The 13,701-nt window shown below is 35.5% G+C and overlaps 2 protein-coding genes across 2 annotated transcripts in view; one reads left to right on the top strand and one right to left on the bottom strand.

The window, feature by feature from the left end:
• Window positions 1-7,796, top strand: part of LOC137241490 (zinc finger protein 721-like) — a 105,764-nt gene extending 97,968 nt beyond the window's left edge. The window contains exons 6-10 of the mRNA XM_067769095.1: window positions 117-280; window positions 3,568-3,786; window positions 3,843-4,790; window positions 4,836-5,191; window positions 5,261-7,796. Coding sequence (XP_067625196.1) covers window positions 117-280; window positions 3,568-3,786; window positions 3,843-4,790; window positions 4,836-5,191; window positions 5,261-5,327 — 1,754 coding nt within the window. The 3' untranslated portion in view covers window positions 5,328-7,796. The remainder of the gene's footprint in view (window positions 1-116; window positions 281-3,567; window positions 3,787-3,842; window positions 4,791-4,835; window positions 5,192-5,260) is intronic.
• LOC137239558 (zinc finger protein OZF-like) overlaps window positions 1-13,701 on the bottom strand; it is a 197,454-nt gene that overhangs the window by 171,004 nt on the left and 12,749 nt on the right. The window lies entirely within an intron of this gene.

The raw sequence follows: 13,701 nt of genomic DNA, 5'->3' as shown, positions 1-13,701 counted from the left end.
AGAAGCAGCAATGCCAAAGTGATCAGAGATGTATTTAGCAATACTCTCCTCAGTGACCGATGCCTTAAATGAGGACAAATGAATCCATTTATACCGCACAAATACATCTAACTCAGCATTGTCATTGCTACCACTAACAACACGCGATTTTTGCGTAATTTCTTTTGATGCACTCTTTCGTTGTCTGTCAGAAACATCACCAGATAGCACATTTTCATTAACTGCGCTCGCTGCAGCATCTGCATACGATACAGTGCCAGCAGAGCGCGACACTGCACTAGTATTTGTCACATTGTTGACAACCATTTGAGCATCAGACTTATTGGAATTATCAGAAGGCACATTTGAATTATTTTTATGATTGTTAGCTTTAGTTGATTTAGATGTGGATGCAGTAGATTTAGTTTTAGATGTAGAATTGGAACTAATTGATGTTGATGTATTTTCAGATGTAGATGTTGTTTTAGACGAATGAACGACTTTAGAAGATGAGGCGTTTTTAGATGTAGTTGTAGATGTAGATGCAGGCGAAGTAGAAGTTGTCTTTATAGTAGAACAAGTAGAGAGAATATTCGATGTTTGCGGCTGAGTAATAATGGCAGCAGGTATAGATGTAAGAGTAGTAGTAGGTGCAGGTGAGGAAGCATTAGCTCTCAGATTATCGATAGGGGAATTAGAGAACTCCGTGCCAAGCGGGGTAGCGGGAAAATCCATTAGGTTGCTTTGTATTAAGTTGTTATTGGATGCCATGGGGAGAGCAGAAATAAATAGCGCACTATTTCTGACATTCGGACAACCATATGACTCAGCAACATTTAAGTTGTTGTTGGATGACTTCAAAGAGTCCATTATATGATTTTTTAAATCATCGAATTTTTTAGACACAGCATTAGAAATTATGTCAAAACCTTGTTTTTGAGCCACAAGAATAGCGTTCAAAATATTAGATAGCTTGTCCGGCATGTTCACACACTTTTCACACAAGTAAAGCAAATGAGGGTTAACCTTGATTAGCTTTACTTCATAGTCCGATATACCTCACTACAGGCTCTGTGGAAAATCCTCTTGCAGAACCCATTACACGGCACTAGACTATTGTCACCAGTTCTGGAAAATTGTTTATTACACTTTCCACAAAATTCATCTATTTTGGCAATTTAAAGTAAAAGAAAATATAAGAATACGTGAAAATGTGAGAGCGATTAAAAACACGTCCGTACGCGGCGAGAGAAAACAGTCATATCGAATAGTTTATGTAGTTTGTAAGAATGTTGTAAAGAAAAGTTGTTTGCATAAAGACAGATGTGACGGCCGAAATGGTGCAAACCTTAAATGTTAGGAGGCCCTAACCGTTAAAGCCGTTTAAGTTAATATACCCGAAACCGAATAGGGATTGTCGATTGTGACATAAAAAACATTCTCTGCGGGAAAGGACATCAAAGACTTACTTCTACCATGCATCATAGACTTGAAATCGCCATAAAGCTGGAGTTACCAAACCCAGTGGAGAACTATCAAGCACAAAACCCAACATGGCAAATCAAAAAAACATCATGTGACCTTTCTCTATCTAAATTTAAAAAAAGTTGTACGACACCAGAAGTTTTCCACACTATGTTCCAAGAGCGTAAAGAATACTACGAAGCACAAAACTGGACCTTGTGGTTCACAGACGGTTCAAAATTAGACCAACTACCGACGAGTTTGGCAGTAGTAGACACAAATGGTGACCCCCTTAGGGTGCAAACCCTACTGGACTGCGCGTCTGTTTTCACTGCAGAAGCAGTCGCAATCAGCTGCGCAATATCTATGGCGTCAGAAAACAACTATAAAACCCTCTTATGCACCGACAGCAAGTCTGTCTTACAAGCTGTTCAAAACCCTCTATCAGACTCTACGACGATAAGCAGAATTAGAGATGCACTCATCGACAAAGATGCAACAATACGCCTACTTTGGATACCAGGCCACATCAATATACATGCAAACGAAATGGCAGACAGAGCAGCAAAACTAGCTTCAAAAGCCCCAGTAACAAAAAACGACACATGCGAAAGAAAAGACATGCGCACCACAATTAAACGACACCTACACGCCAAAATAAAACGAGAATGGCAAGACTACACGCACCATCATTACACTGCCATAAACATAATTTACAACTCCAAAATACCCGACCGGCATTTCGAAATCGCGCACAAAACTTTTTTCACGCCTACGCCTTGACCATACTGTGGACACCCATACACATCTTCTTACCGGTCAACCAGCGCCAGTCTGCGCACATTGCGGCGATACCATGTCATTTAAACACATATTCATAGACTGCCCTGCTTTAATAGATGTCAGAATCCAATACCTCAAAAAAAACTGGACTGAACTCCTAAAAAATGCAACCATTGAGAATATTACCTCTATCTACGACTTCATCAAACACATCAGAGCCCGAGTTTGAGTGATCTAAAAGTTTATTTTTAAATTAATGTATATACCTATATACTATTTTTACTTATATATTATATATCTTCATCTAGCTTTTTTTATATAAAGCAACTTAGTAAACTTTACATATAATATTTCTCAAAGAGCTGATAGCCCTGGCAGCTAATGCTCCTTTAATGTTAACATGTTAATTTAGTTAATTTGTTAATAAATAATGATAATAATAATAATACATAGACCTGCAAAGTGGAAGTCCCTTTTACATTACAAAATCATTGAACTCAAGTTGGCAACCCTGGTGTGAAAGCTAAAGTAATTTGTGCTCCTCTTTAAATTTTCAAATTCATTGTTTATTGTAAGCCTTAATTCTTACAACCTGCTTCTAAACATTAACAAACGTGAAATTTATCTGTGGAAAATAAGATCCTCTGTCCTGGTGATATCCAATTCAATTTTAACTAACTTGGCAGTATATTGCAATTGGTGCCCCTACTTTGTTGTTGTCAGTCGACTTGATTTTTTGCCACTTTCATCAACTGTGTAACTTCCCGCAAGTATTACTTTGCCGCCTTCGGATTATTGCTTCCGAAATTAAAATGCGTCATTTGACACCTCTCCCGAAATTTTTTGACATGTATTAAAAATCGACGCCTATGGTAAATAATTCCTTCCATTGAATATTTATTTCTAAATTTAATGCCAAAATCAGTATAGGATGCTCTTAGCTTCTGACGTGTATTTGCTTGTCGGGGAAGCTATTTTTCACTTCCACTTAGGTTCATCGCGTTTAAATAGCAAATTGTTTAATTTCTCGCAACTTTTGACAGCAGACCACCAACTTAAAACCTATTTTAAAAAATTAAAATCGGGCTCATGCCATTTTCAATTTGAAATACTTTTTTAGAGATAAAATATTGTTCAAGTGGACTATAACAGACTTAAAATGATATTTAATTTAGAACTATGTTTAAACCAATAAATCTCTATTTTATTTCGAATATGATTACTCCTATGGCCGTTTCTAAAATATCGATAGTTTTTGCTCATTTTTATCTGTTATGCTTATAAACAAATAAATAGGAGACGTAAACAAATCCTGGCATTCTCATTTTAATCTAGTGTTGAATACAAACATTTTACTGCTTTACTATGTCAGAAGGCTCAGCTGAACGCATAGAACACATTTTAGGGGGAAAGTGGAAAGAATGGTGTCGACTCTGTGCAAAAGCTGACGCTAAGTATATAAATGTTATTGTAGGACAAAGCCAGAGGTTTATAAATGATAATACTTTAAAATGCGATAAAGAGTTAGCAAATAGTATACTGGAGTTTTTGCGGATTCATGTGAGTTTAATTAGTATTCAGTACATTTATAAAATATTTTCCAAAATTAATTTCAGATAAATGAGGATGATAAACTTCCACAAGTTATTTGCAATGAATGCCATGACATAGTGCTATCCCTAATTGAGTTTAGCGAACGTGTAAATAAAGTCCAACGAATGTACAATGATCTACGAAACTCTATTAACAAATCAACAACTAATTGGCAAATGCTACTCGAAAATTATGGTTTATGTAGAGATGAACTATTAATGCCACAAAGTGGTATAGAATTACCAGTTGAGAATATATATGTTGCTGATCTAGAAGTTACCACCATTTCGACTCCAACTCTAAGTATTTCTAACAGTGATATGATAACAAAAATTGAAAAGCGCGTAGAAATAACACAAAGAGATGACAGTGAAATGCAATCTCTCCATCCCATCAGCGCTAAGGTTAAGAACTTTCACGAGGCTTCTTCAGCTGTGACGGAAGATATATTCAGCAGCGATATTGACTGTAGTTGGCGTGATGAAAACTTATCAAAACCGAGCGTACTAAAAATGCCAAAAAATATTGTTAAAAACAAAGAAAACGAAAACTTCTGCATAATTTGCTTAAAGAATTTTGATCGCCGTAGCAACTTGACCGTGCACATGAAAAAATACCATGAAGTATTACTTTGTCGACTGTGTACAAATACATTTAAAAGTGAATTAGAATTAAAGCAACATATGAAAGAGCAACATTGCAAAATATGGAGATGTACACAATGTGAACAAACATTCGAAAGAAAGGGTTTCCTTTCCAACCATATTAAACAGGCACATAACCCCGAGAAGAAAACTAGACGATCGTCGGAAAACTTATCTATCGTTAAAACAACATCATTTGTTTGTGAAGTCTGTGATAAGGATTTGCGCACTAGAAAAAAACTAAAGCTACATTTGCGGACGCATGCTGAATATACCTTTGAATGTAAAAAATGTGGGAAAATATTAAAAACACTTGACATTTACAGAGTAAATAAAAATAGCTAAAACTTAACATTTAATATAACGTACTAGGTATTTCAGAGACACTTACAAATACATGGAGATAATTACATCTGTCCCCATTGTGGTATGCAACTTAGTAGTAAAGCTACGTACAATAGTCATATGCTGGTACATTCCGATACGAAGAAACATATATGTGACGTATGCGGACGTGCTTTCAAACGAGGAAGAGGACTTAAATATCATCTTATTTCACATACCGGTCTAAAGCCATATTCGTGTGATTTTTGTGGTAACAAATTTACCAACGGCTCGAGTTGTCGTTTACACAAAAAGACTATTCACCCGAAAGAGTTGGCTGAACAAGAGGCTTCTGGAGCAAAAACATTTACATATATACCTAAATTAGATACATTAAAAGCTGTGTAAGTATAATTAGTTAGTTTTTAAAAAACATGTTTGTGTTATATTGCTTCTCTTTTGTTTTTGTTAAGTGCACGGACCGGCACAAACTTTAAACCATTGATGTCCAAACAAAACGGCTACGTAACAAGATGTTAAGAAGTTGAACCTGCGGTCTCACATCAAGCGGATGCAGTTATTTACAAATAAAAATAATAGAAAACAAGTAAAGGTGTATAAGTTCGGGTGTAACCCAACATTATATACTCAGCGTGAGCTTCAATTGCACATTTCATTTCAGATAAATTACTTTTCTACATACCACGTGGCACCACCCGTTTAAAAGAAAAATTTCTCCCCATTTCTTCTTACAGTAAAACTTGATAAGTGAAATATCATTGATTCAAAACTATTTTTTGCTAAGTTATAGCTTATTATTCTAGTCTACGACCCTTTTAAACTTGTTTTATATCTAGGTTGCCGTGGTCTTTAACCAATCCCGTCCATTTTTACTAGAAATACTTTCTGCTATAAGGTAAACATGTGCACACAATTTCATTACGATCCGTTAATTTTTCTTCGAGACATAGAAAATTGCTTAGTCATAAAAGGGGCGGTGCCACACCCATTTTCAAAAATTACAGTGTTTTCCAATTTAATGTTATAATTCAATTTAGAAAGTAAAATTCTATTGATTTGTATTTGTATTTATTAGGCAATTCATCCTAGCACACAACAATTTGGATACAAAGCTCTTTTTTGCTAAGATTATTTTCGTCTACGATCCTTTTAAAAATCTTTTACATAAAAGTAGGCGTGGTCTTTGACCGATCTCGTCCGTTTTTTCTAGAAATATTTCCTGCTATAAGAAAAATTTTTCTTCGAGTTATGGCTCCCGAAACAGAAAAATTCTTAGTCATAAAAGGGCCGGGGCCACGCCCATTTTTTAAATTTGAAGGTTTTCCTATTTATTGTTATAAATCCACTTGGGAAATGAAATACCATTGATAAAAGCTCTTTTTTTGCAAAGATATACAGCCCAATTCTAAACGAAAATTCGGTGCGAGTTTTTTCCCTTCTCCCATTCCTCGTATTCTTAATAAAAATTCCTTGTCAGTTTTTTCACTTCTCCCTTTCCTCCTATTCTGAACAATGTTCGAAAAAGTGGAAACCGGTTATGGGAGAAAATTAGGTATTATGAATGTGAGGAAGAGGGAGATTTCTCTGCCATTTCGTAGGAGTTTTTTCACTAGTTAAATTCAAGGGAATGCATCAAAATAGTTAAAGGAAATTGGTTATTTTAAGAAAGAAATTTGTACAAATTTGTGCTAAAATATGTATTTACATTCTACCACAATATACTCACTGTTAATACAACAACAACAACAACCACAATATTCTTTATTTTAAGTCGAAAAATATTTCATAAGCAACGGAAAAGCTCTTCGCATATTTGATGCAGCCATCCAGAAATTGCGCAAGGATTTTTTAAGAAGGCTTAAATATATTTTGGCATATGGCGAAAGGCGAACTCAACTCGACTTGGCCGCCAGAAAATTGCTTTGCAGAATGAATGCAGGCAACTCCGGCGGATTTGTGTTATCCCGCCGGTCTTCTTCTTATGCTCCTCTGTTGATGTTGCTGTGGCACCAATTCATTACTCATTTCAGTGAATACCACATGAAATGCAATAATGTGCATTGTTTATACCTTATTTCTTAATTTCAAACAAATTCGAAACAATAATTAAACTTTTCAATTTTTTAAACAAAATAAGAAATGCGCAACGAAATTTCAAGTGACAAAACAGCTGACTTCGAAAATTCGAAATTCCTATTCCCCAATTATTCTTCTACCTAGGAAAAAAGAATTGGAGGAATTTTTCCGCGGGAATAAAAAAATCCGCGAGAACGAAATTCCGTGAGAATATTTAGAATTGGTCTGATAGCTTATTTTATTCGTCCATGACCCTTTCAAAAATCTTTTATATAAAAGTGGGCGTGGTCCTTAACCGATTTCGTTAATTTTTCTTTAAAGCATTTCTTATAGTAAAGGCAACCTCTCTGCCGAATTTTGTTACGATACGTTTAACGATTTTTGATTTATGATTAATAATATTTGTAAATTGATTTTATCGCAAGTGGGCGGTGCCACGCCCATTTAAAAAAAATCAAATTTTTATCAAGGGTCTCAATATCAGCCAACACGTCAAATTTCAACATTCTAGGTGTGCTATTTACTTAATAATCAGGTTTTTAGTGTTTTCCAAAAAGTTATATATGGAAGTCTATATCTCGATTCCTTTATACCTGTACAGCCAACCTTTATCCAATCAAAGTTAAGTGTGCAAAGCACGCCGAGTATAACAAATATCAAGATTTTTTTCTAAAAATCAATTTATTAATGAAAATACGAGCAGAATTGATGCATCATATTTTTGAGAAAATTCATATGAGAGCTAAATTTTTTATGTTGCATTATGTAAAATACTAGGTAAATATATGCAAATATAAGTTATAAGTAGAATGATATGTACATATAATATATGTTTGTATGTATACAGTGTATATATGTATGTAGGTCTTAGGGCCGTAAAAAAATAAATACAAATTATGCGAACAAAATAAATGTACTCTCTTTTGACTCGAAATACTCCACTTGTTCTTCTGAAGAACGCAAAGGGATTTTTTTTACCGATATATACATATATGAAATTATTCTAAGTGGCATTGCGAATCTCTTGTTAAATTCGCTGCGACTCTCATAGTAGACATACGGGAGGGGTAGTTTTATTACTGAAAAAGGAAATCAAGTACAAAGTCAGGTTTAATCGATCAATTGATAGAAATATATGGTGTGCTATAGTAAAATTAAAGCAAGTGGACATTAAGTGGCAAATAGGTGTGTTATACCATTCCCCAAGTTCTAGCGACAGTGAATTTTTAAATCACGTACAGCGCATTTTATCAGAAGTATTAGAATCAGGTACGAATTCCCTACTAGTTGGAGATTTCAATATAAACTTAAATATTAACTCTTCGAGTAGCTACAAACTGAATGAACAACATCCTGGAAGAATTACTCTGCCGATAACTTGACAACTCTACTGAGGAATTACGATCTCAGTTTAATAAGAAGCATGAATGTCAACGACATGATCAACTATATAAATACTTGTTTACTAGATTGTATGGGAGTACTAACGTTTAAAAAAAAACAGTACGGTAAAGTTAAAAAATAAATTGTATGACCAAGAATTGACAGAATTGAAATGAATATACCGGTTGCACTCACAAGCTACAGCAACGGGTGACAATACCGAATATAGCATGGTCGCGAAGTACTACAAAAAACTAATCAAATTTAAAAAGATTAAATACATGGAGAATAATATTGATATCAATAGTTCTGATAGCAAGCTAATGTGGAAGCATCTTAAGCATGCTGTAAACTTAACGGGGCCACAAGAAAAGATCTTGACGGTGATCGTAAAAGGTGTGACATATGATACACCTCGCGATATTGCTGAAGCATTGAACTCATTCTTTATAGATAGCATTGTTGATATAAACAGGGAAATTGAAGTTGTTCAGAGTCAGAACGACTTCCAATTTACAGCTAGGTCATGTTTAAAATTCGAAGAAATTACGGTTGAGGATGTTATACTTATAGCAAAAAGGTTCAAAAATAATACTGGGGGGAATAATTTACTTTCAGAAGGCATAATTAAAGATTCGGTATCGTACAGGGGTTTCTTCTATGCAACCGCTATAACAAATCCATGACTACTGGAATAGTGCCAGACATGTGGAAAATTTCGACAATAGTACCAATTAGGAAAGTAAAAGATTCAATAATGGCAGAAGAACTAAGGCCGATAAATACATTGCCGAACATAGAAAAAATTCTGGAAATTGTAATAAAAAAATTAACTGGTTAATTACTTAGAAAATAATAAAATCCTTATAAAGGAACAATACGGGTTCCGAGAAAGGCACTCTTGCGAGACGGTGTTAAATTACGTAATATCTAGCTGGAAGGAAGAGCTGAGCCTAAAAAAACATATAGTAGCAGTTTTCATTGACCTGAAAAGAGCGTTCGAAACAATTGATAGGAATATAATGTTCGATAAACTACAAAAAATTGGTATTAGGGAAAATGAATTGCAGTGGTTTAGAAGCTTCTTATCAGACCGGAAACAAAGAACAACCATCGAATCAGTAGTCTCATCCGAGGCACAAGTGGACATAGGTTTACCAATAGGGTCGGTATTAGCACCAAACCTGTTCAACATTTACATAAACGATATATCATCAGCACTGAAATATAGTAAAATCAGGTTGTTTGCAGATGATGCGCTACTTGAAGTAAATGAAACGGACATTTCAATAGCAAGGAGCAAAATGCAAGAAGATTTGGACTCATTGTATAGATGGCTTTGCATTAATAAACTCAAGCTTAACGTTAACAAAACTAAGTTCATGGTTTTATCTAGGACGACCAATAAAGAATCACTTAATTTAGATCTAAAACTAATGAATACAAGCATTGAGGATGTAAAAATATTTAAGTACTTAGGGATCCTGATTGACAATAAACTGAGGTTTACGGATCATATTGATTATATTGTGGATTCATTTATCTTCATTCAAGCCTTCAGTTACAGAGGAGAAAATTGTCAAATACATATCTGAACACATTAAAATCGATGCCTCTGCTTTGGCTTGTTTTAAGTTGGTGAGGCGGGATGCTGACATCAACTCCTTGGTCGGGGTTTCTTTTAAGGTGCGCGTGCTATCAGCTGATTATAACAAGCTATTCGACACTGCTTTGTGGCCCTCTAACGTCACTGTAAAGCCTTTTCGTTTTTTTCCAAAAAACGGAGGAAACCAAATAGTGTCGTAGGGTTACCTAGTGATATGTATTATTATTATTATTATTATTATTATTATTATCTACCGGACATAGTCCTCACAGATATGTAACAACTTAAACAAAAATTATCGAGATAGAAAAATATATGGTAACAATTTATAAATACAACGACATTATAACAAAAAATTTTTGTAAAAAATTCGCTACTGCTTAAATAAAACTACATGTAAAAACATTTATATAGTAATACGAATACTGAAACATATTAATTGAAAAGAAAGTAATCAATAACATCAGCTTTAAAATGTTCTTTACATGAGCTAAAATCGGCATGATTGCAAACAGAGTTACATAAGGAGATCATTCTGTGAATAGGTTCATTATTTCCAAAATTCGTTCTACGCGTTTGGACGTAGAAAATGTATTTGTCCCTTAGACACCTTTCAGGTGCATAGAAGGGGAGAAGAAAAAGTAGTTCCGGAGAATCGATTTTGTTGTCGTAAATGTCTTTGATAAAGAAAATACCACAAATTTTCCTTCGAGTATTAAGGCACTGAATATTTAAAATTCTACATCTTAGTGCATAAGATGGCATCGATTCAAAAGTGAACATTCGTCGAAGCGCGAATTTAGTGAATCTCCTTTGAACTCTTTCTAACCGGCTGGAATGTGTTACAAAGTCTGAGTCCCAAATGATGCAGGCATATTCCAAAGTGGATCTTACAAGGCTAATGTAAAGACTTTTCAGCGTTAGCGGATCAAAAAAGTCTTTGGAATTACGTTTGAGAAAGCCGAGTTTTGAATTGGCAGCACTGATTATGTACTCCCTATGAAAGTCGAATCTAAGCTTCGAGTCTAAGTATACTCCTAAATCCTTAACAGTAGTTGTACGATTGAATGAGTCGCTATCGTTAAAGTAATAGCTGTTCATTATGCATGCGTTTCTCCGAGTGAATGTGATAATGTTACACTTGGAGAAGTTCAAGAAAAGACCGTTACTATTACACCATTTTATCAATTCCAAGATGTCTTGCTGTAGCTCTATGCAGTCGCTAATGTGTTTAACTCTGTAATAAAGTTTTAGATCATCAGCGTACATCAGGCAACTACAAAATTTAAAACATTGGCAGATATCATTTATAAATAAAGAAAAGAGTAAAGGGCCCAGATGACTACCTTGTGGTACTCCTGATGTAACGATTATAGGCTTGGAGAGATTGCTGCCGATCTTTACTATTAATTTCTTGTTTTGGAGATACGACTCAAGCCAACTTAGGGCGTTGGAGTGGATTCCGAGTTTCTCGAGTTTATTAAGTAAAAGATTATGATTGAGACTATCGAAAGCTTTTACGAAATCAGTGTACAGAGTGTCCACTTGTTCGCCGTCCTCAATCGCATTAACCACACAATTAACAAATATTGTGAGATTTGTGCTGATGGATCTCCCTGGATAAAAACCATGCTGTTGAGGAACAATATAGTTTTTAAAAACTGCAAATAGCTGGTCATTTACAATTTTGTCCAGCAGCTTTGGGATGATGGATAGCTTGGCAATGGGTCGATAGTTGTCTACCTTGTTTCGAGGGCCAGACTTATAAATTGGCGATAAGAATGCCACTTTCCATTCGTCAAGGAAATTAGCACATTCAAGGGACTTGTTAAAGATTTTAGTAAGAGGCGGATAGAGTGAAACCGCACAATTCTTTAAGAACAAGGGTGGCAGAAGATCGTATCCAGCCCCCTTAGATACATCAAGGTTCATAAGGGACTCCAGGACTTCTTCCTCTGTAACCGTGAACTGACCAATATTTACAGACTCCGCTATGGCAGTTGTATCACATGACGTACTAACTGTCTGGAACCTGTTAAATACCGACCCGAAGAAGTCGGCAAAGAGCTCACATGCTTCCTGAGTTGAGGAAGCAACTTTGCCTCCAAACTCCATTGATTTCGGCATACCGTTATATTTTCGTTTTGAGTTAACAAAAACCCAAAAAGACTTCGGGTTGGCTTTTATGTTAGTCTCAAGCGAATTAATATATTTATCATGAAGGAACTTGGATAGGCATTCATATTTCTTCCTGCACTCAGCAAATTTTGCTTCGTCATCAGCAGAGCCAGTTTTCTTAAATTTTTTATGCGCTTTGTTTCGTTGGTTTTTTAACCTCAAAAGTTCTTTTGTGTACCATGGGAGATTGAAAGATCTCTTTTTTCTGTGGGCTGGGACGTATAAGTTAAGGCTTTCTTCTACTACGCTCTTGAACTTTATATACATATTTGATAAGTCTAATTGCTCAAAGATTAAATTCCAATCAATGGAGTCGAAAAACGCATTCAGAGCCGTAAAATTCGCCTTATAAAAATTGAAATAGTACTCGGGTTCAATGGAGTTATTATCGTATTTATAGAAAGAGAACTGGATAGAGATTGCTTTGTGATGAACCGATTCACAGGTGAGTGGCATATCACACTTATAAATATCACAGGATATATCATTGTTTATAAAAATTAGATCTAACACTCTGTTTAAATCATTTCCAATGTCGTTAATTTGAGATAGGTTAAAGGAGTACAATGTATCACAAAGTAAGTCCTCGACATCCTTTTTAGATGTAAAGGGGGTTAAAAAGCCGTCATCAGGATCTCTCACCCATTGAATAGAACCCAGATTAAAGTCACCCAAAATACAGGGCGTTTGGTGAGGTAATAGAGAATCAATAATAAAGCTGATATTATCAATATGTGACTTGTACATTCCATAATTGTTATTTGGTGGGATGTAACTAGCAATAAAGAAAATTTCATTTATACTATCAAGGAACGTTTCTCCTATATTTACAGAAATACAAATTTGCTCAATGTTGGCATCATTAACGTGTAGTTGCACTTCACGACTTGCCAGAGAAGATGCTACAGCCACCAAAATACCGCCCCCTCTTGTTACACCCGGTTGCAGTACTCTGTCCCTTCGATAGACATTATAAAAACGATCAAAAAGCTCTGATGATAAAAAATCTGCAGTCAGCCAAGTTTCCACGAGTATGATGACATCAAAGTCGTGGGTTGCTGCCGATTGAAATAGCTCATTTGTTTTTGTACGCAGACCACCGGCATTGTGATAATATATTAGGAGCTTTGGATTTGTGATAGGCGCATCACTCACTGTCCTCCCTCTGTCGAGACAAACTTTTGAAAAAACTCAAACGGCCGGATTTTGACATTTGACGGCCACAGCCCCGAGTCCATAATTTTTGCTCTATCTGAGGACGGAACTCCAATTTTGAAGTTTACTTTACTTACTGTCTCTACCGCTACATCTGTATTGCAACACTTATGACATCCCAAACTTCGTCTCGGGTGCATCTCTGAGAGTCTACTTTCAAAATGTTGGCGGCATGCGCACCAAATCTAAAGACTTTCTTTTAGCTACGTCTCGTTTGGACTGCGACGTATACGTCATCATTGAAACGTGGCTCAACGAAGACTTCTTTGATGAAGAGTACTTTGACCCTAAGTTATTCCTAACTTTCCGTAAAGACAGAGACTTCGCGAACACCGGTCAAAAGAAAGGTGGTGTCCTAATTGCAGTTAACAGAAGCCTGCATTCATTAAAGTTTCAACTACATAATCAGGATACGCTGCTCGATCAGCTGTGTGT

This window comes from Eurosta solidaginis, chromosome 2, assembly GCF_040869045.1.
Source record: "Eurosta solidaginis isolate ZX-2024a chromosome 2, ASM4086904v1, whole genome shotgun sequence".
NCBI lineage: Eukaryota > Metazoa > Arthropoda > Insecta > Diptera > Tephritidae > Eurosta > Eurosta solidaginis.
This window is presented reverse-complemented; position numbering and strand designations above follow the sequence as displayed.